Consider the following 26,590-nt stretch of genomic DNA (forward strand, 5'->3'; position numbering starts at 1 on the left):
AAAAAAAAAAAAAAAAAAAAAGAAATATCTACTTTCTACTGAAAGTTATACCTGCAATTGTATCAAAATGCAAAACCTAGGTCTATACTCCCTAGATATCAATAGTGAACACTGAATTTTCAGTTATTATCACTAATGACATATTTTCATTCATCCATTCAATGAATATATTTATTTAGTATCCCTTATGTAATGACCATGTTAAGTAGTGGAGGTACAGAAATGAAAAACAAAAAAATAGGCTGCTGATTTCAGAAAACTTGTCAACGAGTGGTGAAGACAAACACCATTTATAATAACGTTTATACTATGGAAGTATTAATACAGGATTCAGCGGGAAAGAATTTAGTAGGGGTCTGGTAACTTCACCCTCAGAAAGTACAAAGCTAAGATGATGTTACTATTTAGAGATTTATAAGTTTAGAGATTTATTAGTTTACTTTTAACCCCTTCGAGTGAGGGGATAAACCCATGAGGGCGGGAGTAGTTTCTGTCTTATCCATAGCTGTGTTTCCAGAGTTTAGTTCAGTGGCTTGTACAGATTAAACACAGATTAAATATACATTTTTTTTTGGAGACAGTCTCCCTCTGTCGCATAGGCTGGACAGAGTCTCCCTCCATCCCATAGGCTGTAGTGCAGCAGCATCATTATGGCTTGCTGAAGCGTCGACCTCCCAGCCTCAAGCAATCCTCCCACCTCAGCCTTCTGAGTAGCTGGGTCCACAGGTGAATGCCACTACGCCCAGCTAATTTTTTTTTTTAATGTTTTATAGATACAGGGTGTTCCTGTATTGCCCAGGTTGGTGTCAAACTTCTGGGCTCAAGTAATGCTCTTGGCTCAGCCTCCCAAAGTGTTAAGATTACAGGTGTGAGCCACCATGACTAGTCATATTTTTTGAATATTGGAAAACAAATGAACAATATCTAAAATATATAAATATTGTAGAACGTAAATTCAGTATGAAAAAGATAACCCAATAGGAAAATGGGCAAAAGACATGAACAGGCATAAAATACAAATGGCAAAGAAACATGAAAACATGTTCAAACTCATTAGTAACACAGCAATATGTATAAAAGCCAAGTAATGCCATTTTACAGTCATTGGGTTGGCAAAAGGCCTGACAACACCAAGAGTTGCTAAGGACAGTGGATCAATGGCTACTCATGAATACTATATGGAGAGAAGGAAGTAAATGAGTATAACGACTTTGGAAAAAGAATTGGGCATTATTTGGTAAAATTGAGAATGTACATCCTACAACCTAGTAATTTTTCTCTTAAATTCATAGTCACACATATGTATCAGGAGACATTATAAGAATATTCATAGCAATATTGTTTATAATATCAAGAAAATGGAAGCCCAAATATTCACTGACAAAATAAATAGTATATTTTTGGAATAGTCACACAAGGAAATATCTTACAAGAGTAAAAATGAACCACATCCATGTGAAACTAGTTTCATCATGCAAAACTAAATCATGTTATTTAGGGAAATACACATTTGTGGTAATGTCTATAAAGAAAAGCAAGAGGACAGTGATTACAAAATTCAAGATTGTGGTTATCTCTGGTATGAGGAAAGGGATATGGTGGAGAGTGGCACTCGAGGAACTTCAAAGGTACTAGAAATGTCATTTTATATATAGATACATTTTTCATACTAGAAACATTTTATATATGGACACATTTTTCATCCTTTTAATCACATTTATTCACATGGCAGCAGGAAGGAGAAGTGCTGAGCAAAGAGGAAAAAGCCCCTTATAAAACCATCAGATCTTGTGAGAACTCACTGTATCATGAGAACAGCATGGGGATAACTGCCCCATGATTCAATTACCTCCCACCAGGTCCCTCCCATGACACACGGGGAATATGGGAACTACAATTCAAGGTAAGATTTTGGTGTGGACACAGCCAAACCCTATCACTTATAAGATAAAAAAGTGGCTGACTGTGAGACTTCAGGAGCTGTCCAATTGGTAGTTGGAATCTAATATCATTCATCTACTTCTTTTTTAAATATACAATTTGTGGTTCCCTATTTTGTATCTTGGCAGAGAAGCTATGAAACCTTAAAAAGAATTTCTATGAGAATAAAAATAACATACAGATGTATAAATCTCAATGTTAGATTGGTTAGATCTATGTAGCCCTGAGAGTATGGACATTATACATTGTAGCAAGCAGGCTTCATCAAGCTGTGATTATTTCAGTCACTACAACTCCACCTGAGACGTGAGGCAGAAATAGAATTTTCCTTTCGGTGTTGACCACAAATGGGATTAAATATTAAAGATACCAGCAAAGTATGGCTGGGAAATATGAGGACTTCCTCCTGAATGCCAAACAGGAAGCACAGACAATCTCAGAGTGGGTAGGATGGGGCAGAGTCTTTCTAATGTAAGCTATGGTGAATGAGAAATCCAAATTTCATAAGCTGAACTTCCTTTCATATTTCTTGCAGTTTCGGTGTTGATTTCCTTTTTGTTTCACTCAATAATTTGAGGAAGTCTTTTTTAAAAAGTCAGCCCTCATGATAGATAAAGGGTTTAAGTGTGGAAAATGGAACATAAAAGTACTAGAAGAAAATGTAGATGCTGGGTGTGGTGGCTCATGCCTGTAATCCCAGCACTTTAGGAGGCTGAGGTGGAAGGATTGCTTGAGCCCAGGAGTTTGAGAGCAGCCTGGGCAACACAGCGAAACCCTTTCTCTACACAAAATACAAAAATTAGCCAGGTGTGACTCACACCTGTAGTCCCAGCTACTTGGAAGGCTGAGGTGGGAGGACTGCTTGAGACTGGGAGGCAGAGGTTACAGAGATGAGATTGTTCCACTGTACTCCAGCCTGGGTGACAGAGCTAGACTCTGTCTTAAAAAAAAAAAAAAGAAAATGTAGATGATGTTTAAAATGTATAATCTTGGGGTAGAGGACTTTCTAGGAATGAGACCAAAGGCAGAGGTCGTAAAGGAAAGACTGATATTTCTGATTATATAAAAATTTAAAATTTTGTAGAGAAAAGCAAAAAAGCAAAAGCAACAATAATCCACCCCAAAAGTTCAAAGACCAAAAATAACTGAAACATCTATGAGGGGCTCTTACAAATTAATAATTCTAATTTTAAAACTCCCAAAATAAAACTAGGCAATTCACACAAGTAAAAACAGTAACTAGTATTTCTCGAGATTTTATTAAGTGCCAATATGGTAGACTGATGACTAAAATGGCCTCAATTTTCCACCTGCTATGTGTCTATGTCTCTTAACAATGTGAGTTTGCTGTTCTACCCATTAAGAGTCTGTTTCCCCACTTCTCGAATCTGGGCTAGCCTTGTGACTTGCTTTGACCAGTAGAATGTGGCAGAGCTGATGAGGTTCTAGTTCCAACTGCCTTCCACTCTTTCATGGAACCCTGCCACTGCCATGAGAACAAGCCAGAGGTAGCTTCCTGGAGGATGAGAGGTCACAGGAAAGACGGCCAAATAGCCCCAGCTGTGGTCATCCTACATCACCAAACATGTGGCAGAGGACAGCAAAGAGCTGCCTACACAACCCATGGCTGACTGAAGGAGCATGAATGAGTTAAAAACAGAAAAACTGCCCAGCCAAAATCTAGATTTGCCAGCAAAAATAAACATTGATCACTGTACTCCACTGAAATTCAGTTTGTTATACAGCATTTTTGTAGTAATAGGAACGGATATAACCAGGCAATGTTCAAAGTGTTCTATATTTATGTTTCAATCTTAAAAGGTGAGTACAGGCCAGGCACGGTGGCTCACACCTGTAATCCCAGCACTTTGGGAGGCGGAGGCAGGTGGGTCACTTAAGGTCAAGAGTTCAAGTCCAGCCTGACCAACATGGTGAACCCGTTTCTACAAAAATACAAAAATTAGCTGGGCATGATGGTGGGTGCCTGTAATCCCAGCTACTCGGGAGGCTGAGGTGAGAGAATCGCTTGAACCCAGGAGGAGGAGGTTGCTGAGATTGGGCCATTGCACTCTAGCCCAAGCAACAGAGCGAGACTCTGTCTAAAACAAAAAAACACAAAACAAAAAAAAAAAAAAAAAAAAAAGAAAAGAAAAGAAAAAAAGGGTGAGTACAATTTTTCCCTCTCTCATCTCATCTCCTACTTACTTGCCTGACATTTATTCCATGCTAGTCACAATGGTCCCTTTACTTTCTCAAAAACACCAGGCATAGCCCTGCTTTCAGAGCCTTAGTATGTGCTGTTTCTCCTGCTTAGAATGACCTGCCTCAGGTATTCACATAGCACAACTGCTCACTTCTCTTAGATCATTACTCAAGTATTAATATCACTTTCTTAGCCTTTCCTGTTGACTCTACAATTTCCTTCCTATCGGTATTGAGCATTCCCCTTTCTCGTTTTACTTTTGCTCTGAAACGCATTTTCCCATCTAACTTACTATATACTTTCCTTAGTTGTATCTCCCACTGGAATGTAAGTTCCATTAATGCAAAGATTTTTGTCTGCTTTGTTCATTGCTGTACCCCCAGACCTAGAATACTGTTTCGCATATAATAGACAATAAATATTTGGTGAATGAAGAAATCATCCAATCAATTCCCAATTTACTGAGGAGGAAACAGATACGGAGAACTTAAGTATTCTTGCCTAAGATCACAGTGCTAGTCAGTGGCAGAACCAGCATTCAAACTCTGGCAAGCTGTTTCCACATTTATACAGTCGACTCTATGATGCTACATGCACTTCGTAATGCGCAGCTTGGCATTTACATACATACTCAATACACATCAATTTCCTTGGTTCTTTATATCTTTAATTTAGGTGGTTCTCCCTTGTCCTGTGCTTTGTCTTAACCAAAGAGGTGATAATGTTTAACTTTGAGAAAGAACCAGGTTGTTTCTGACCAAAAAAACCACAGTTAAAGGACAACCAAAAATGAAAGAAGTCAATCCTCGGCTGAGCACAGTGGCTCACGCCTTTAATCTCAGCACTTTGGGAGGCTGAGGCGGGCGAATCATGAGATCAGGAGTTCGAGACCAGCCTGGCCAACATGGTAAAACCCCGTCTCTACTAAAAATACAAGAAATTAGCTGGGCGTGGTGGCAGGCGCCTGTAATCCCAGCTACTTGGGAGGCTGAGGCAGAAGAATTGCTTGAACCTGGGAGGCCGAGGTTGCAGTGACCCGAGATCATGCCACTGCACTCCAGCCAGGGCGACAGTGTGAGACTCCGTCTCAAAAAAGAAAAAGAAAAAAGAAATCCTCTTTTATAACCAAATCCATTTGTACAAATAATCTCAATCTATTTCTTGATACTTTAACTTAAAACCCTTTTTTTAATCAGATTTTTTTTTCTCAGTACTGTTCTCTTAACATTTTGGAGATTATGCCTACTGGTTTTAGAGGAATAATTTCAATTTTATTTAATTACGCTCAGACATGTAAATATTGTTAAGTTTATTAATAACTGTAATTTAGGCCAGGCCCAGTAGCTCATGCCTATAATCCCAGCACTCTGGAAGGTTGAGGCAGGTAGATCACTTGAGCCCAGGAATTAGAGACCAACTTGGGCAACATAGTGAAGCCCTGTCTCTATAAGAAATACAAAAATTAGCCGGGTGTGGTGGCACACACTTGTAGTCCCAGCTACTTGGGAGGCTGAAGTGGGAGGACTGCTTGAGCCCGGGAGGTTGAGGCTGCAGTGAGCCATGATCACGCGACTGCACTCCAGCCTGGGCAACCAAGTGAGACCCTGTCTCAAACAAACAAAAACACCAAGAAAACTGTAATTGAATTTGTCTGACTTTCTAAGATTTTCCATATAAATAAATTTTCACATCAGAAAACAAATAACGTTTTGGTTTCCACATCACAAGTCCTGAATTTTTGTTTAGGAATCACTGAATAAACCTTCCAAAAATGTATGAAAATACAAATTATAGTAAGAGAAATTTCCACTTATCAAACTGGTAAGGATAAAAAAACATCAAAATGCTCAGTGTTGGTAACAGTATAGGAAATTAGCATTTACTTACTCACTTGGTAAGATTATAGTTTGGGAGAAAGTTTTTAAAACAGAGTAAGATGATAAGTAGACCTGAAAGGTATGCATGCCCTTTGATGTACAAATTCAATTCGTAAGAATTTATACTAAGAAAATAATTAAGGATTTGGAAAAGGACAGTAGGAATGTTTATCCAAGCACTATTACTCATTGCAAGAAGTTGGGAATAGTTGACATGTCTAAAGGTATGTATTAATCAAATTGCATATATCCCCAAAGGGAATATATTATAGCTATTTATATTTTAGAGGATGTTTGTATAATATTAAAAATTATAAAAGAATAACAACATCCTATTTGTAAAAAGAAAGTCTGTTCATAGAAGAAACGTTGAAGGCTGTTAAGAATTGGCTGTTCTAGATGGGTGGATTATGTACGTATTTAATATTTTCTTTTGCTTGTCATTACTTGCTAAGTTTTCAATAATGAACATGCATTGCTGTCATCATTTATTTATTTATTTTTGAGACAAGAGTTTCACTGTTGTTGCCCAGGCTGGAGTGCAATGGCACGATCTCTGCTCACTGCAACCTCCGCCTCCTGGGTTCAAGCGATTCTTGTGCCTCAGCCTCTCAAGTAGCTGAGATTACAGGCATGCACCACCACGCCCAGCTAATTTTGTATTTTTAGTAGAGATGGGGTTTCTCCATGTTGGTCAGGCTGGTCTCGAACTCCCGACCTCAGGTGATCCACCTGCTTCGGCCTCCCAAAGTGCTGGGATTACTGGCGTCAGCCACTGTGCCTGGCCAGCTGTCATCATTTAAAAAAACCAAGCTGTGTTTTTTAGGCCAGGTGCAGTGGCTCACACCTGTAATCCCAGAACTTTAGGAGGCCGAGGTGGGATCACTTGAGGTCAGGAGTTCAAGACCAGCCAGGCCAACATAGTGAAACACCACCTCTACTAAACATACAAAAAATTAGCCAGGTGTGGTTGTGGACACCTGTAATCCCAGCCATTTGGGAGCCTGAGGCAGGATAATCGCTTGAATCTGGTAGGCAGAGGTTGCAGTGAGCCGAGATCGTGCCACTGTATTCCAGCCTGGGCAACAGAGTGAGACTCTGTCTCAAAAAAACAAAAACCAAAAGACAAATCAAGCTGTCTTTTCTAATTGAAAGAGGAAGCGAGGCTATTACAGCTTTTTCGGCTAAATATTGTTGAGTCAACCTTCTCGTTTGTTTCTTTGACCATGTCACTCATCCCTCATATTCTATAATATACATTAGGTTTTGCTTCGGTCACATGCTATGCAATCTCACTGAGGTAGGAGGAGGAATTCTCCTGGTTTGCTATGGCAATATAGAGTTTTTTGTTTTGTTTTGTTTTGTTTTTAAAGCCTTAGCTATTATTTAGTCAAGCCCTCTTCATTTTACAATATAAGGAACCTGGGGCCGGGCGCGGTGGCTCAAGCCTGTAATCCCAGCACTTTGGGAGGCCGAGACGGGCGGATCACGAGGTCAGGAGATCAAGACCATCCTGGCTAACACGGTGAAACCCCGTCTCTACTAAAAAAATACAAAAAACTAGCCGGGTGAGGTAGCGGGCGCCTGTAGTCCCAGCTACTCGGGCGACAGAGCGAGACTCCGTCTCAAAAAAAAAAAAAAAAAAAAGGGAACCTGGGCCAGGCATGATGGCACACACCTGTAATCCCAGCACTTTTAGAGGTTGAGATGGGAGGATCATTTGTGGCCAGGAATTCTAGACCAGCTTTGGCAACATAGTAAGATCCTATCTCTACAAACAATTTTTTAAAATTAGCTGGATATGGTGGTGAGCACCTGTAGTCCCAGCTACTCAGGAGGCTGAGGCAGGGAGGATTGTTTGAAACTAGAGTTTGAGACTGCAGTGAGCCATGATCATGCCTCACTGCACTTCAGCCTGGATGACAGTGAGACCTTGTCTCTAAAATACATACTATGTAACATACATACATACATACATGCACTCATACATATGTAACTTGAAAGAAGTCCAAGGGAATGAGTGATTTTTTTAAGGTCACAAAGTGAATTGAACAGCAACTATAATCCAAACTCCAGATTCTCAGTCCACTTATTCCCAAGAAATTGGCTGAACACCCCCATTAATGATCCTGGCTGCCCACCTGGCCTTGGGCAGCGGGTATAGCAGCTCTGACAACAAGAAAACCCAAAGGAAACTATAAGTCAGTTAGGCAAAAGCCTAGTCACTCCATAACACTAAAATGAACTCTCAAGTGTCAGAGGAAACAGGAAAAACAGGAAAACACAGGGATCCTCCGTGTTGTCTAATATGAACTCTTTTGGAAGATACTGATTTTGAAACAGAGTCGATTCTGTGATAAAGTACAGAAGCCCTGGGTTAAGGACTACTGTATATGATGATTAACTGTGAGATATGCCCTTATATAACAAAATAGTTAATGTATTTATGGTAGCTTCTAACAAGGTAATAATTTTTTGGCTATTAGTTTATTTATTTTCTTCCATGCATAAACAAAGAATCTAATACAACATAGCAACAGCTCTCAAAATGTAGTCCACAAACCTTAAAGGTAGAGGTGTGGGGAGGGGTTCCTGACACCCTTTCAAGGAGTCTGTGAGGTTAAAAATCTTTTGCAACAATACTAAGACATTATTTCTCCTTTTTACTTTGTGAACATTTGCACTGATGGTGAAAAGCAATGGTGGATAACATTGTTGGTACTTCAGGACAAATTGAGTCAACAGCACCAAACTGTACTAGTAGCTGTATTTTTCATTGCTATGCACTCAGGCTAAAAATAATGTCAATTTCATTTTAGAATATCCTTAATGAAATGGTAAAAAGCATGAATTTTTATTAAATCTCTACCCTTGAGTTACATGTGACCAAGTACGCACAAACCATTTCTGCTGTGTACCTGAGTATAAGGGTTGTCCTGTGGATTTGGTTGCCCAAATCAAAAGCACTTTTGCAATTGGTTGAACTGTGAGCTGAAATAGCTTTTTTTCATGGAACACCATTTTTACCAGAAAAAAACCTACTGACAGACAAACCAGGGTTATTCAGACTTAAGCATGTAGCAGAAATTCTGTCAAAAATGTAACAAAGTGAGACTGTCACTTCAAGTAAAACAACTGACAGTTTGTGTTGCCAATGATACAATTCTAGCTTTCAAGTGAAAACCAGCATTTTGGAAAATCCTATCTGCCACTGTGAGCTTGACAGCTTCCCAATACTTGAAGACTTTTCTGATGAAATGGGAAGACATTAAGGAAAGTGATTGTTTCATACTGTATAATGAAATATGTCAACATTAGGAAGAACTGTATAACACAGTGAACCACTAAAATTTCCGAAGGACTTATGCTTAATGTTTAAAATATCAGGCATCGATCCAACATCCATTCAAAGTGTAAGGTACACCAATGGTTATTAACGTAACAGTGTAAAAAAAGTACATTGATATAGTTTCAGATTCCACTTTGTAACTAACCTTTAAAAAGCTACCATTTGTCAAACTTTGATGTGATATCAAAGAATATCCATGATTATCTTTAAAAAGCTATTAAAATATTCTTCTTTCCAACTTCACGTGACTGGGAGGTGGCATTTTCTTCATCTTAAACCAAAATGAAACAGTGCAGCAGCTTAAATGCAGAGGCAGACATAAGAATCCAGTTACCTTCTATTATGTCACACATTAATTTTGCAAAAATGCAAAACAATGCCACTCCTAGGATAACTGTTATTAAAACCAGAAAATAAGCGCTGATGATGATGTGGAGAAATTGGAATCCTTGTGTACTGCCAATGGGAATGTAAAAATGGCACAGCCACTGAAGAAAAACAGTATGGTTTCAAAAACTAAACATAGTACTATCCTATGACTCAGCAATTTTCACTTCTAGGTACATATGGTATCCCAAAGAATTAAAAGCAGGGATTCAGACAGACATGTGCACATTAACGATCATAGTAGTAGTATTCACAGTAGCCAAAAGGTGGAAGCAACCCAAATGTCCAGACAAATGGATAAACAAAATGTGATATATACATACAATGAAATATTATTCAGTTTTAAAAAGGAAATCCTGACACATGCTTCAATATGAATAAACCTTAAAAACACTTACTAAATAAACCAGACTCAAAAGGACAAGTATTGCATAATTCCACTTATATAAGGGACCTGAAATAGTCAAATTCATAAAGAGAAAATAATGGTTAACCAGGGCTTTGGGGAGGAAGTAATGGGCAGTTATTATGTAATAGGTACAGGATTTCAGTTTGGGATGATGACAAAGTTCTGGAGATGGACAGTGGTGTTGGCTGTACCTCCCAATTGCACACTTTAAATTGTACACTTAAAAATTATTAAAATGGTAAATTTTGTTACATCTTACCACAATTTTAAAAAGAAAACCCCACAATGTTACTCTTCTCACTGATGGGGTGGGTTGGTTTGGAAAATAGTTATTTTTCATTAAAATCATTATTTATGCATGTAGCCTACTTATCACTGTTTTGTAAATTAACAAATACTTACAATTTTTCCAGCTTTAATGTCTAATATGGTTAATATAAACATATATACCATACAAACAGAAGCTCTTAGGTCCACGGTAATTTTGAAAGGTAAAGGGGCCCTGAGAAGAAAAGTTTGCGAACTGCTCTTATATGAAGATTTATTTCCTCTTCTCACACCTGCATTATATGAAGATCTTCATTTCTTGGTATAACTTCATTTGACAGTTATATCGATTGCAGCCTGGAGACTAGCAAAAAATGACAGGCTGAAGGATCACAAATCATCACATTAACTCTTTGCAATTACCACTGTCGCCTGCCTGCTCCCTAACTCTACGGACTGAGCAACACAAAGCTCCATCCATTCAGAGGAGTGGCAATGTGCAAAAGGGAACTGTAGAAAGCTTAAATGCTGACATGTTACAAAATAGTTTTGTTGACAGCTAGCAAGAAGCACACATTTTCTTTTTTCTGTTGAATCTTCATTTGGATTTACAGTTCTGGGCAGATTTGGAAACGGGGATGGTGGCGGCATTGTTTCCGAAAACCAGAGCATTCGTGCAAAGAATCTAATTCCCTCACCATCTTGCTACTGGTCTGTTGCAGTGGGGTGTGGTTAGAGGGCTAGGAAGCAATCCAAAACAGCAGCTCAGGCTGCCCAAGGCCGTGTACAAGCGATCATTTTCTCCATTTTGGGCCAGGTCAATTTGCACCGGCAAGAGGCAGAATGTTTGTTTTATGGGGAGGAGGAAAATAAAAAAGGAAGTTAGAGAGCATGGACGGAAATAAGCACCACCACCAAAGAGGTTTCATCTCGGGTGGATGTTAAACGATTAGAATGCTAATAATGGGCGCAAGGAGCAAACAAAATTGTTCTGAGTCCACAGCTGCGGCACTTTTAATGACAGGTGTGCAGTTCTGCATTGGGGTTGAAAGTGAAATGATTTTCTTATCCAAACTATTTGCATTCATTTTGGGCCGCGTCTGTGACCAGCCTCGCTGACTGCGGCTGAGGCAGTCCCAAACAAAGGGGAATGGACGTCCTCCCGAGGGAGCGGAGGCGGGAAAGGTGGCTCCAGGTGGCCGCGCCAGGTGTGCCCCAGGGGTCCACCTTGCAAGCCGAGGGGAGGGTGCGTCCCAGGAGCGTCGGAGAGGCGCGGTCGGGAAGGGTTGGTTCCAGGCTCCAGGCACCACACGGCGAAAGACCCCGCCCTGCCCACGGCCAAGGTTAACCCGCGCGCTGGAGGTACCTGCGGAGGCTTCGCACAGCCAAAAGGCACCGGGCGATCATGGGAGCGTTGAGAGCCTGGCGGCGGTGGGCGCGTGGTCCTTCAGCGTGGCGCGACAAGGCGCTCCACAGCGCCTGGGCGCCCGGGAGTCGCGAGCCGGCCTAGCCGCAGAGGCCACAGTGGCTAACGGGCCAGCGCCCTCCCACGTGCGGCAGCTCCACGCCGGCGCCTACCAGCCCCGCCCCGCGCCGTGCCCCGCCCCAGCCCGCGCGTCCGGCCCCGCCCCAGGGGCGGTGCAGGCCAGACCCTGCCGCCGGAGCTAGAGCACAGCCGGGTGGGCTCTGGGGTTGGCGGCCTGGGGGCCGGGGAAGTTTGCACCGCCGCGCCCAGTGCTGCGATCCTGAGCCGGGCTTCAGCCCCGAGGACTAGGGGTCGGGCGGGCCGGCCTACGGAACCCCGCGGGCCAGCAGCCGTCGTCTCGCGTCCTCCTGCTTGGTAAGGGGGCTTCTGTCTGGCGAGGGTGCGCCTCCCGCCGCCCCGGACCGAGGCCCGCACTGGCACTCGCTGCACACCGGGCAGGGCCGAGGCGAGGCGGGGTGCCCGAGGGAGGACGGGAGGGAGGGGTAGCTCGATGCGCTCTGGGGAGAGGAAGGGGAGAAGCCTGGACGAGGCTGGGCATCTCTTTCCCTCTTCGCACCCCCTTTTCCTCCCTTTCTGTTTTTACCTTCTGCCCTGGGGCCTTATTTATTGCTTGTGACCCGGTGGCCTAGAGGCTGACATCGCCTTTAAAATAACTACACAAATAATAAACATTATAGCGGCGGGTACCACACCCTGGCTTTGAATTAGGGAACCTGGGGAACAGATGGATGATGCGATTTAGTGGAAATCAGCCATGAATGCCGGCTGGCCCTGCGCCACTGTTTGGATGCGATAGTATTCCATGTGAATGAACATGACCGGGAGCTTCCAGCTTGTCCACGAGAGCACAGCCTCTGCAGGGAGCGCCGGTCGACTTGTAGTATCCATCGACTTGGGCAGCGATTTCCTGACATGTCTGCTGATTAAATAGAAATGCCATTTTTATTAAGAACGACACCAGTTGAACAACCTTTCGCGAATGTGTTTCCTCGTCAAATAACTCTCAACCTACAAAAAGTAGGTAGTATACATTATTAATACTTTTTTTAGGTCCCATGAGATAGAGGAAGATGCTTGGTTATAGATCAGCTTTTAGTCAGCAGTATGAAAGCCTCTCAACTTAGTACTGAGGCCTTTAGGGGATTTCTATATGGTTAGATACTCAGTGACAATCTAAGCTTATGCTGTACTTGTTTTGAAGACATTTTTACTTATTCCAAGATTTAACATACTCTTATACCACTGGGTATTAATGAAAATATGTAATAAATTACCTTCACAATACTTTGTGCTCTCCTGACTCTTAAAAAAAAAAAAAAAAAAAAGATGAAAGGTCATACAGTTTTGTGTTTTGTTTTTACCTTTAATACAGTTTATAACCCGTATCATCTTTGTAATTTATGACTTTTCTGACTGATTCTTCAGAATAACTTAGTTCAGTGTTTTCATTTTTCTTATCAAGGAAAAGTGTTTAAGCTTCTAAAATGTCATCTATCAAGCACCTGGTTTATGCAGTTATTCGTTTCTTACGGGAACAAAGTCAGATGGACACTTACACCTCGGATGAACAAGAAAGTTTGGAAGGTATGCATCTGCTCTTTGTGTTCATTTATATTATAATTATAAACGAGGACTAAAATAGCTGTAAGCCCAACTTGATGATCTATTGTAACAAAAATCAGAATTTTCTTTGATCTTTCAAGGAGAGGCCTGACTATAAGGTTATCGTATTTCCATTTTCTGAAGCTTGTTTTATTTAACAACAAATTAAGAGGACTATTGTTCATTTATTGAACAAATACTATACGTCGGAAGTATGCTGTTCACATTATAGGCAATGTTTTCTTCACAGCAACTGTTATGTTAGTATTATCCCCATTTAACAAGTGAGAAAATGAAACTAGGGCCAGACTTGGTAGCTCATGCCTGTAATCCCAGCACTTTGGGAGGCCGAGGCTGGTGGATCATTTGAGGTCAGGAGTTCGAGACCAGGCTGGGCAACATGGCAAAACCCTGTCTCTACTAAAAATACAAAAAGTAGCCAGGTGTGGTGGCACTTGCCTGTAGTCCCAGCTACTCGGGAGGCTGAGACGGGAGGATGACTTGAACCCAGAAGGGAGAGGCTGCGGTAAGCTGAGATTACATCATTGCACTCCAGCCTGGGCCATGAGGGAGATCCTGTCTCAAAAAAAAAAAGAAAAAGAAAATGAAACCAAATAGCATAACCAGATAACACAGCTGATATGTGATAAAGCTGAGATTTAAAAGCTAGTTAATACTCTGAAGATCTTGTTGTCTGCATTTCCTAATAGGAAAGCATCCAGTTTAGAAATAATATATAAAATACCTAAGTAATTTTAATAGCACTATGTAAAAGTCTAATAATTATACCACTAGTAAGATCCGACCAGTGCCTAATTTGGAACTTGAAATGAGAGCATTTCACCTGTGTTTTACATTAACTTTAATATTGGCTTCAGTAATCTGTAAAGTTGAACAGGACGTAGGTGATGGCATCGTGTGTTTCCTTGACACCATCTTTGTTCTTCGTGTTTATGTGTTACAAAATTTAAATTCAGTACAACCATAACAAGGTAGAATTCGGAAGATGGGCTTGTGGATGTTCAGTGAATCTGGTGTCCCTGTGGCCTAAAGTCTTTTATTTATTTATTTATTTATTTTTTGAGACAGAGTCTGTCTGGCTCTGTCACCCAGGCTGGAGTGTAGTGGCACGATCTCGGCTCACTGCAACCTCCACCTCCTGGGCTCAAGTGATCCTCCCACCTCAGCCTCCCAAGTAGCTTGGACTTCAGGAGTACACTACCATGCCTGGCTAAGTTTTTTTATTTTTTTTTGTAGAGACAGGGTTTAGCCATGTTGCCCAGGCTGGTCTCAAACTCCTGGGCTCAAGTGATCCACTCACCTTGGCCTCCCAAAGTCCTGGAATTACAGGCATGAGCCAGCCCTCCCAGCCCTAAAGTCTTAATTATTGCAGTAAGAGTGCATTTGGAAGAACTTAATAAATAATAGTATAGTTTAAATTTCCCATCTTGAAACTGCTTCTATAATTTCAACAAGCGCTTCCCTGTGAATATGCTTTTAGGAGGTGGAGATGAAAATTGGGCATTTGCTCTAAATCTGCTTGCAGTCTGGTTAGATGATGTCTTTCCAGGTGGCAGTGAGAGGAGCAGGTGATGCACAGTTGGAGAACATTGCCATCAGTCCATTTAATATTAAGGTCTTTTTGTTCTCCTTGATGATTAGACTATGTGAAGATAAAGTTGATTGGTTATCTAAGGAGAATGTTAGTTATGATTGCTCTGTAGCAAACAGATAAATGCAGTCATTTAAGAAAAGATGTTTCTTTTCTAATCAAAGGCAGCATAAAAGTTTTAAGGGCCAGAAAGAAAATTGAGGGTTTTTTTTTTTTTAAAAACCAAGATGTTATGTCCTATTTTAGGATGGTATTCAGCCAAAATATGTGCCTTCAGCTGTTTGTTATATATGGCAGTCAGAAAGGGTGCCAATTGTTTTTGACTGACCCCTATTTTTGACTCTGTGAGTCTAATTTAATTGAACATGAAATCATGTGGAGGTGTCTGCCCACCTTCTAGACATTTTTAAAAGCCCTGGGAAAGAAGCCTCAGTTCTGATACCAGCTTTACCACTACTGTGAGGCTGATGTATCATCAGCTTTGTCTTGCCATCAGATTATGTCACCTACTCTTCAATTGTCATCTACTGACATTTGCTTCGTTCCTTGACTAATTGTGGTTCCTGCTCACTGTCACTCTCTCTAGCACTACTCCTATTTAGTTCTTGGCAATTGCAATATACTGATAGATGATTATTTTGGTTCCCTGGCTCTCAGTTCTTGACCTCGTTCAGTGATCTCAAACACTTGATCATATTCTAGATCAGTGGTTCTCAACTCGGGGGTGATTTTGCAGTATCTGGATACATTCTGATTGTCACAACTGGGTGAGGGGGGTGGCTAGTATTACTGGCATCTAGTGAGTAGGTAGAGGCCATGGATGCTGCTAATGCACAGGACAGCCCTTCACAAGAAGAAATTACCTGATCCAAAAGGTCAGTATGTAGAGATTGAGAAAGCCTTCCCTAGACCTAATCATTACCAGAGTTGCATTCCTCCCCTAATCTCTGTCCAAAACATTTCACTTCCTGACTACTATTGCCTATCCTTCCAAGCTCACTCCCTCTAGAATCCCTACTCCAGCTATTCTTTGACCCAACCAATACCTCCAGTCTGTTCATCCCTCACCTTTTCCCACACCTCTTGTTACTCATCTTAAATTCCATGGTTGATAATTACAGTTATTCCCTCGTAACTCTTTCCCTTTCTTGTAAAGCCCAACTTTGTTTAAATCCAGCTCTCCACCTACTCTGTGCCCACCTACTCACACCCACTCATGTATATAGATGGAGCAAAACACACAACTTTGCTGACTAGTCCCACTTGAAATTCATGGCTCTGAACTTCAAGCAGCCCTTTAATGCTGTCAGGCAATCACACTCTCTGTTCCAAGTTCATTCGTCCATTTATTTTCCTAGATGACCATTTTAACACTTTCTCATATCTTCTCAAACCCTCAAACCTCTTTCACTGTCCTCACTTTTAGTTGGTTACCTTGCTTTCTACTCCACCAAGAAAACTGAAATAATAAGAAAATAGCTGGGTATGACAGCACTCACATACTCGGCCTGCCTGCCTGTTTGCCGAGCTATTACCATAGGTGGACTATTTGCGTTCCTTTCTAAATGGAACCCCTCTACTGGTATACTAGATCCCATCCTGTCTCACCTACTCCAGGATATCACTTTAGTTATTTTTTTTTATCTTATAAAATTTTCATACTCTACTGGATCATTTCCATCATAATATAAACTTACCATTATTCTCCCTTCTTCAAAAAAGCAAAAATAAACAGCAAATAATTATTTTACCATACTACCCCCAACCCATTACTGCTTAATTGTATGTCTCCCTTTGCAGCAAAACCATTTGAAAGAATTGTCTATGCTTGCTTTCTCCAAACCCTCTCCTTCTATTCTTCTTAAACGCATTCTGATTAAGCCTTTGCCTCTCTCTCTCAATCTATACCACTCTCGTCAAGGTCATTAATGATTTCTGTGCTGTTTAATTTAATGGTCAGTTCTCAGCTTTCATCTGAGTTATTAGCTGTCATTGATAATGTTGATGGTCATTTCCTCACTGCCCCACCCCACCCCAGTGTATTTTATTTAGTTTCCAGGATACCTCATACTTTCTTGGCTTTCTTATCTCATTGTTTGCTTCTTTTCTGTCCCCTTTGCTGGTTCCTCTTCTTTTCCCTGACCTGGCGTACCCAGGATCCGCTGCTTGATCCTCTTGTCTTCATTATCGATACCCATTTCTTTGGTGATATCATTCAGCTTCTTAGCCTTAAATACCCCATATCTATATGCTATTTCCCAAATTTATGCCCTCAGCTCAGACCTTTCTCCTGAAGGTCTTCTTATATATCCAAGTACCAACTAGATATCTCCACTTGCATGTCTAATAGGCATCCCAAATTTAACATTGCCAAAACCGAACTTCTGATTCCCCCACCCAAAATCTGTTCTATGTGCAATTTCCCTATCTCTGTTGATGGCAGCTTCATCTTTTCTGTTGCTCAGGCCAGAAACTTGGGTATCATTCTGGACTCTTCTCTTTCTCAAATACTCTGTAACTAACCATTCAATAAATCCTGTCAGCTACACTTTCAAAATATGTCTAGAGTTTGACATCTCTTATCATCTCCACTGATATCACCTCTGGATAGAACTAACTATTTCTTGGTTGTTTTAGTGTGGCAGCCTCTAACTGGTCTCTCTGCTTCTCTTCTTGCCCCTCCATTGGCTGTTGCAAACACAGGCATCAGGGATCTTTACGAACAAAGTATGTCAGTTTCTATCATTTATCTACTCAAAACGTGACTTAAGTAACATGACTCCTCATGTTACTTAGTCATTGTTTAAAGGATCTATATAATTTGACTTCTGTGACATATTTTTCACCTCCTCCTCCCCTTTCTCATTTGGCTTCAGCCATATTAGCTTTCTCTTTATAAATGTACCATATCCTCTTGCCTGTGGGCTTTTGATCTGTCTGGTTCCTCTGCCTGGAATGGTCTTCACAGATAATGGTAACACTCCCATCTCCTTCAAGTCTTTTTCAAATCTCTTTTCTCAGTAATGCCTACTTTGAACTCTCTGTTAAGCCTTCAGCTGTGGGCCAGGTGTGGTGGCTCACACCTGTAATCCCAGCACTTTGAGAGGCCAAGGCGGGCAGATCACCTGAGGTCGGGAGTTTGAGACCAGCCTGGCTAACATGGTGAAACTCCATTTCTACTAAAAATACAAAAATTAGCCAGGCGTGGTGGCACACGTCTGTAATCCCAGCTACTCAGGAGGCTGAGGCAGGAGAATAGCTTGAACCCGGGAGGCACAAGTTACAGTGAGGCAAGACTGCGCCACTGCACTCCAGCCTGGGCAACAGAGTGAGACTCTATCTCAAAAAAACAAACAACAACAACAAAACCCTGCAACTGCTTTTCTGCTCAACTGCCCACACTCTCCATCCTCCTTACCCTTTACTACCTATTTATTGTTTATGGTCCACCTCTCCATCGCCTACTAGGAAGTAAACCCCAAGAGGTTAGGGATCTTTTCTGTTTTATTCACTGATATGTTGAAAGTGTCTAGAAAAATGCTTGACACATGATAGGTGCTTAATAAATATTTGTTGAATTGAATCCAATGGTCTTGGGCATTTGCCTTAGTTGGTTTGGATCTTAGTTTCTAAGTCTATTTGGTAGGCATACTTGCCTCCTCGCAGCCAATATATTTGTGAAGAGAATCTGAATCAGTGAATGGCAGGTACATAGCATGTGAAAACTTTTGAATTAAGTGTTATACAGATGGGATGTGGTATTACTGAATAGAATTCTTCACTCACCTTTCTCTATCAGTACCAGACTATTTTTGTTTGGTGTTACAGTGGAACAGTAAGTATATATAGTATTTCTTTAGATTTTGTGACTTATTCCTGAATGTCTATTATTTTAAATAGGAATAAATAGGAATAGGTTCTTCTAAAAGGAAGATCAAATGTCATAATCTCTGTTTGATAAATGAGAATCTTGAGGTAAATGTAAGTTAAATTGTTGTACCCAGGTTATTTAATTTTTTCAGCCTGGATCAATAAGGATAATGAGACAGTCCTGAGTTCCAAGGCTGTGGTTAGCTTTGTTCACTAAATCATATGCCTTTCTAAGTATGTGTTATTGTTGAACACTATACATTTTGGCAACTAGGTTTACTTATCAAAATAGAATTGCGTTTAGGAAAAAAAAAAAAAAAAGCCACTTCCTTTAGGGATACTTAATTGTATCTAGTATGTGCCAGATCTGTGATGTGAGGTTAGTGGCAGCAGAGATAAAGAAGGTGGACTGGACTGCCTTAAGAACATGGGGCATAAAATCCCTCAGAGTTATCACATGGACTTTCACCTGTCAGTGTTTAGCTCTGAAGTTCCATAATTTAGTGTTTTGCTAGGGGCTTGGTTGGGTACTGTCCATCTTTTACAAGGCTGTAAATTAATTTTTTTTTGGTGGGGAGGCAGATAAACACTCTCTTCCACAGATTTGATTGTTTTTATTTCCTCCAAATTCAAATGTGACTTTCACTGCAAAGAAGGCAGTAGATTAAGTTGATTGAGCGTCTACCTTTGCCAGACCCTGTTAAAGGGGTCTGGCAAATAAAGACAAGATGTAGGCCCTGCTAGGGATAAAAGACTTTAAGGAAAACAAGATGTAGACTGTTTAATATGGGAAGACAAACATTTAAGTGCAATAATACAGTGTGATAAGTACAATAATGGAAACATGTACAAGCCACGTGGCAAAGTATAGGAAATGACCAATCTGATCAAAAAGACAGGATGTTTATCAAGAATAAATATATACATATACATACTTTTTTTTTTTTTTTTTTTTGAGATGGAGTCTTGCTCTGTTGCCCAGGCTGGAGTGCAACGGCACGATCTCAGCTCACCACAACCTCCGCCTCCCAGGTTTAAGTGATTCTCCTGCCTCAGCCTCCCGAGTAGCTGGGATTACAGGCGCCCGCCACCATGCCTGGCTAATTGTTTTTTGTATTTTTAGTAGAGACGGGGTTTCACCATGTTGGTCAGTCTGATCTTGAGCTCCTGACCTCAGGTAATCCACCCTCCTTGGCCTCCCAAAGTGCTGGGATTAGAGACATGAGTCACTGTGCCTGGCCACATACATTATTATTATTATTATTACTACTGTTATTATTTTAAATAGCAGTCTTCGTGGCAATGAGAGCCTATTTTCTTGTGGCCCAGTGTTTTAAGTGCAAGTACAACTGCTTGGTAGGAATAGAAAGGGAGAGAATAGGGATGGGTCAACAGTAGTAGGGCTTGGTAGGAATAGAAAGGGAGAGAATAGGGATGGGTAAACAGTAGATTATTTTGTATCTAAAAGACCCTTTGACTTTTTATCATTGGTAATTTAGTTTCTTATTAAATCCCTCTCTAAGGAGAATTGTTCTGTGATTACTGAAAGTAATAGTGTTTCTTTTATGACAGAGGTAATTTCCCCAGGACTGCAGTTCATACATAATGTATCTTTTAAAAGTCACATACAAGTATAAGGGAACCTACTCCACACTGTCTGGAAATACACTGGGCGTTTTGGGTACATTCTCATCTCATTGAGCCAGGAGTGAATTCCTTTCCAAAGGTGAGCACTGTCAGGATGAGAATCTGCTTCCCTTCCCCTCAAAGGGTAATTGTAAAGAGGACAGGATATATGCTATCCGCTATTAACTACCTGCTCTCATTTTCTCGAATCCCAAGTTTTCTCTCTAATTCATTCTCAATGTTCCTGCCAGACTTTTAGTTCTAAACATAATTTAGTTATGTTACTCTCCTTTACTAATTTATTCAATGGCTCTCCATTTGCTCATTTCTTGCAGTCTAAATCTTTTTAAAAATGCCATTTCAGGTGGCTTGTCATCTACACACACTTCTTTTGTTTTTTGAAGACAGAGTCTCACTCTGTCGCCCAGGCTAGAGTGCAGTGGGGTGATCTCGGCTTACTGCAACCACTGCCTCCTGGGTTCAAGCAATTCCCATGCCTCAGCCTCCCGAGTAGTTGGGATTACAGGGGCATGCAACCACGTCTGACTAATTTTTATGTTTTTAGTGGAGATGGGGTTTCACTATGGTGGCCAGGCTGGTCATGAATTCCTGACCTCGGGTGATCTGCCTTCCTCAGCCTCCCAAAGTGCTGGGATTACAGACGTGAGCCACCAAACCTGGCCTCTAATGACAGACTTCAAACATAATCCCTCACCATGTCTTTCCATCCACTGTATACCCTAGCCATACCAACCATTTATTTTGCATACAGTAAAAATAGACAAGGCCCCTATCACCATTTAACATGCTTTATATTTTGCTTATATATGTTGTCTTCCTTTATTAAAGTATAAGCTTTATCATGTAGACAGTGATTTTTTTCTGTTAGGTTTATTACTGCTTCTCTACCACCTTAGACCAGTGCCTTACACATAGTAGGCACTTGGCAAATTTGCATGGATGAATGAATTTTTAAAATCTATCTTCACATGAGTACACCAGGATTAATATTAAGTGCTTCTTCCTATGTGCTAGGGACTATGTTCTGTTACTATTAGTGTTTTTAATTAATGGAGAATTTGGTTTCTCACATGTTTTTAAAAAAAGAGAATATTTTAGGTTTGTAGTGAGAGTACTTTTTTTGTTTTGTTTTTGTTTTTGTTTTTTTGAGATGGGGTCTCAACCCAGGCTAGAGTGTAGTAGTGAGATCTTGGCTCACTGTAACCTCCTCTTCCCAGGCTCAAGCAATCCTCCTACCTCAGCCTCCCGAGTAGCTGGGACCATAGGTGTGCGCCACCATGCCTGGCCAATGTTTTGTATTTTTGGTAAAGATGGGATTTCTCCATGTTGCCCAGGCTGGCCTTGAATTCCTGAGTTCAGGCAATCCACTCTCACTGGCCTCCCAAAGTGCTGGGATTACAGGCGTAACCCACCACACTTGGCTAAGTTGTTGTTATTAATGACTTGCTCTTTCTTTCTGGTAGCCTTCAACAAGAATATGATGTAATACATATATAGAAAAATTATATTCTAGACAACATTTTTCCTTAAGTGAGGAATAAGAAATCAAGTTGTTGCCAGGTGTGGTGGCTCATGCCTATAATCCCAGCACTTTGGGAGGCCGAGGTAGGATGATCACTTGAGCCCAGGAGTTTGAGACCAGCCTGGGCAATGTGGCAAGACCCCGCCTCTGCAAAAAAATTTAAACAGTTAGCATGTGGCTCATGCCTATAGTCTCAATTACTAAGGGAGCTGAGGCGGGGGGATCCCTTGAGCCCAGGAAGTCAAGGTAACAGTGAGCTATAATTGTGCCACTGCATTCCAGCCTGGCCACAAAGCGAAACCTTGCCTCTCAAAAAAATTAGGAAGAAAGAAAGAAAGGAAGGGAAGGGGAGGGGAGAGTGGGAAGGGGAGGAAGGAAGAAGGAAAATCAGTGTGTTTTCCTTCGATAGCTAGTCTATAAACAGAAATTTCTTTGCAGCTGAACCAATGTTTTCCTTATGTTCTGTGATCAAAATACTGAATTTCCATACATTGCAGTTCTATCAGAAAAAAAAAAGCTTGTTTTTTTTTTTTTAATTGCTAATTGTTTTTTACTATTAAAATTTATTTTAAGTTGCAATTCAGTGCTTGGAGACAGTTTTTAAGATCAGCCCAGAAGATACACACCTAGCAGTTTCACAGCCTTTGACGGAAATGTTTACCAATTCCTTCTGTAAGGTATGTTATCATTATTTTTCTCATTATTAACTGATATAAATATGACTACAATTTTATGTTAATAGGTTGTTAATAGTTGAGGGGCCAGGTATATTAACTTCATCCTGTATATAAGGTAAATAGTCTGTCTATATGGATATAATTGGGTGTCTAAAATGTAACTCATTTAATGTGCTTTAGATTTTCATATTGATAACTATTTTCATCTTCTCACCTTTTATATTTAATTATATGTATTAGTCGACTTTTAAGTTCTTTACAGTATCTGAGTATTTTTTTTTTCTTGAATGTCATTTCAATGAATCTATTTTTTGATTTCCAGCATCTGAATTGATGTTTCCCTAAAACGTGGAATACAGCTTTAAAAAGTTTTAATGTCTAGGAAGCAGCCCTGTGGAAACAGATTCATCTGGAATTGAATCATCGTTTCTGAAGCAGAAGTCATCAAATTTGCCCATTGATGGGGCTCTTTAAAACAGGGAAAGGTTAAGGGTCACTGGGCAAAACTAAGACTGAAATCCAAGTTTGCTGATCCCTGTTCCTGGGGACTATTTATACATGGTCTTAGGTTTCTGGCCTTTTCAGGAAACAGACCATAAGACTGAAAAATGCTAAGGTTAGTGAGTTTAGGGCTCCCACGTGTGGGTTGAACTCCCCCTTGTTTCTTTGTTTTCTTTTTTTCTGAGGCAGGTCTCTCTCCGTCACCCAGCCTGGAGTCTAGTGGTGTGATCATGGCTCATTGCAGCCTCAACCACCTGGGCTCAAGCAGTCCTCAATTCTCCCACCTTAGACTCACAAGCAGCTCGGACTACAAGCACACACCACTACACCCAGTTAATTTTTGTTTGTTTGTTTTTGTTTTTTAGTAGCGACAAGGTCTTGCTTTGTTTGTTTCGTTGCCTGGGCTGGTCCTGAACTCCTGAGCTCAAGCCATTATCCTGCCTTGGCCTCCAAAAAGTGCTCAGATTATAGCCGTGAGCCACCACACCTGGCCCCACGTGTTTCTTTATGACATTTTGTTGCCTCATGGGCTCCTTTTGTTTTTCTAACTCCATACTTGAGCTTTAGTATATAATGAAGAATTCTGGAGTGAAGCTGAAACATATCTTGCACACTTCAGTCTGGAGTGGACATTATACCATACTTGACTGGATCCTCTAGGCTCTGTTTCTAGAACTTCTTGAGAAGAGGTTGTTAGAATTGCAATGAAGATGGCAACTTGGCAGTAAATCATTCCCTTTTATTACACTTGGGAGAAAAAAAATGCACTTATACATTAATTCATCAAACAGATGAATTCTTATTGTGTGACAAGATATAAGGAGATAGTAACGTTTATCTCTGTTCCTCATCAGGGAACTCCCTTTTTCTTCCCTTTGGTGATGGTGGGCTGTGGTTCTTTCATTGACTGGGCCTGTGGCCCCCTCAGGGAACCCTGTTTCAGTGGCTAGATATGGTTATGGATATGAGGCCTGTGCTTGAGACAGTTTTAGATTTGCTCACTCTTTAGCTACTGTCACCATTGACTTAATACTGAAGATATTAGAACTTCTTTTTTTTTTTTTTTTTTTCTTCTCAGGAAGCTCTAATTGACTTTTACCCTCTGTTTGAATAAAGCTTTTTCTTTATTTTGCTGTATCTCCCTGATTGCATTTAATTATAAGAAGTTTGTTGGTCACTATTGTTAAAATACAGTTTACTGAAACTGGCTGCCGAAAATATCTGCAGTTGTGTTATATGTGGTATCATATTTCTTTTTTTTTTCTTTTTTTTGAGATGGAGTCTTGCTCTGTCGCCCAGGCTGGAGTGCAGTGACGCAATCTCAGCTCACTGCAACCTCTGCCTCCCAGGTTCAAGCGATTCTCCTGCCCCAGCCTCCTGAGTAGCTGGGACTCCAGGCGTGCGCCACCATGCCTGGCTAATTTTTTTTTTTTGAGACGGAGACTTGCCCTGTTGCCCAGGCTAGAATGCAGTGGCACGATCTCAGCTGACTGCAACCCCCGCCTGCCGGATTCAAGTGATTCTCCTGCCTCAGTCTCCCGAGTAGCTGGGATTACAGGCATCTGCCACCGTGCCCGGCCCTGGCTAATTTTTGTATTTTTAGTAGAGACGGAGTTTCACCATCTTGGCCAGGCTGTTGTCGAACTCCTGACCCCATGATCTGCCTGCCTCGGCCTCCCAAAGTGCTGGGATTACAGGCATGAGCCACCACGCCTGGTCTCATAATTCTTTAGTAGTCTTATTTTACAGCTATGGCTTCATTCTATATATGTTTGTTGACAGAGTATGGCAGAGAAAGTGTAAAATTCACTTGAAATAGCATCAAGATTGTTGTAATTAAAGAAATTATTTGTCTCACCAAGTGTACTTGATTGTTATATTGGTCATTTTATCTTTAGGATACTGCTTTTCTATCTTTTCCCCCAATTATGTTTATATACCAAGTGGATTCATTCCCTTTATTTAAAGTAGCTAGCTCTTGCCCTCCCATGGTGAACTGCTCAAATTTATGCAATGAATATGACAATTAGTTTTCAAACTATAAAACAGTGGCAATTTTGGCAAATAATTTAGAAGGATTGGGAAGACAGAAGAGATTATAATCTATTTTTTAATATGCTATTTTCTGACCCCAAATCACTTTTCCTGTGTATAAAGTGCCTAGGCTTATTGGAAAATTTAAAATACAAGGGACGCTAAAGCCAAGTACTGTAGGATGGTAATGTGTCTTTGAATTATGTTTAGATCCTGAGTAACTACAGTCAGTTTTAAGTAGTGACCTCTACTTAGGAAGGTTCTCATTTTGTTTCTATATTTTTATTCAAGTATTTTATGCTTAGGAAAACTGATTAGTAGTTAATGATTTTTTAAAAAATAAGGACAAGACCCATATATTTGTCAGTGATTTTTTACTTGTGAATATTTATGTCTAATTTGCAAAATATATTTCTGATGTTAGAGCTATCAATTTTGTGGAAACTCTAATCAAGACAAAGGTAATGATGAATATAGACTACAATACATAGGGCTGGGCATGGTGGCTCATGCCTATAATCCCAACACTTTGGGAGGCCAACATGGGAGAATTGCTTAAGCTAGGAGTTTGAGACCAGCCTGAGCAACAGAGGGAGACCCTATCTCTATAAAAAATTTAAAAATTACTCAAGTGTAGTGGCACACACCTGTAGTCCTAGCTACTCTGGAGGCCGCGGTGGGAGGATCACTTGAGCCCTGGAGGTTGAGGTTGCAGTTAGCCATGGTCACACCACCATACTCCAGCCTGGGTGACAGAGTGAGACCCTGTTGCAAAAACAAACAAACAACAACAACAACAACTGTATGTATGTATGTATATTACATAGGTCAATGGCTACAAATTATGCTTCTTTAAAAAAATGATAGACTGATTTATGAACTTCAGAGTCAAGTTTAAAAGCAATACAATTTTAAAAGATCTTTCAAAATGAAAAAACATACTGTGTTCCCCATGCCACTCAAGATTTTTCTAAATCTTAACATTTGGTTTTCATAAACACCTGTAGTTTGAACCTTATTAATGGAAAATTGGTGTTGGAATGATAGTAGGTACTAAAGGCAGGGATTTTATAGTGTTTTCTTTTCTTTTCTTTTTTTTTTTTTTGAGAAGGAGTCTTGTTCTGTTGCCCAGGCTGGAGTGCAGTGGTGCCATCTCGGCTCACTGCAAACTCCACCTCCTGGGTTCACACCATTATCCTGCCTCAG

General features: G+C 40.6%; 2 protein-coding genes across 5 annotated transcripts in view; one reads left to right on the forward strand and one right to left on the reverse strand.

Annotated features, from left to right (window-relative positions):
- Window positions 1–12,018, reverse strand: part of NLN (neurolysin) — a 106,467-nt gene extending 94,449 nt beyond the window's left edge. The window contains exon 1 of one of the 2 annotated variants that reach the window (XM_017877104.1): window positions 11,800–12,018. In XM_017877104.1, coding sequence (XP_017732593.1) covers window positions 11,800–11,840 — 41 coding nt within the window. In that variant the 5' untranslated portion in view covers window positions 11,841–12,018. The remainder of the gene's footprint in view (window positions 1–11,799) is intronic. The other variant, XM_017877105.1, reaches the window with a different exon arrangement.
- Window positions 12,019–12,062: 44 nt separating this feature from the next.
- The window catches only part of SGTB (small glutamine rich tetratricopeptide repeat co-chaperone beta), a 58,472-nt gene continuing 43,944 nt past the window's right edge, over window positions 12,063–26,590 (forward strand). For 2 of the 3 annotated variants that reach the window (XM_017877108.1, XM_017877106.1), the window contains exons 1-3: window positions 12,063–12,273; window positions 13,382–13,503; window positions 22,746–22,849. In XM_017877108.1, coding sequence (XP_017732597.1) covers window positions 13,404–13,503; window positions 22,746–22,849 — 204 coding nt within the window. In that variant the 5' untranslated portion in view covers window positions 12,063–12,273; window positions 13,382–13,403. The other variant, XM_017877107.1, reaches the window with a different exon arrangement.

This window comes from Rhinopithecus bieti, unplaced genomic scaffold, assembly GCF_001698545.2.
Source record: "Rhinopithecus bieti isolate Rb0 unplaced genomic scaffold, ASM169854v2 scaffold_10181, whole genome shotgun sequence".
NCBI classification, from domain to species: domain Eukaryota; kingdom Metazoa; phylum Chordata; class Mammalia; order Primates; family Cercopithecidae; genus Rhinopithecus; species Rhinopithecus bieti.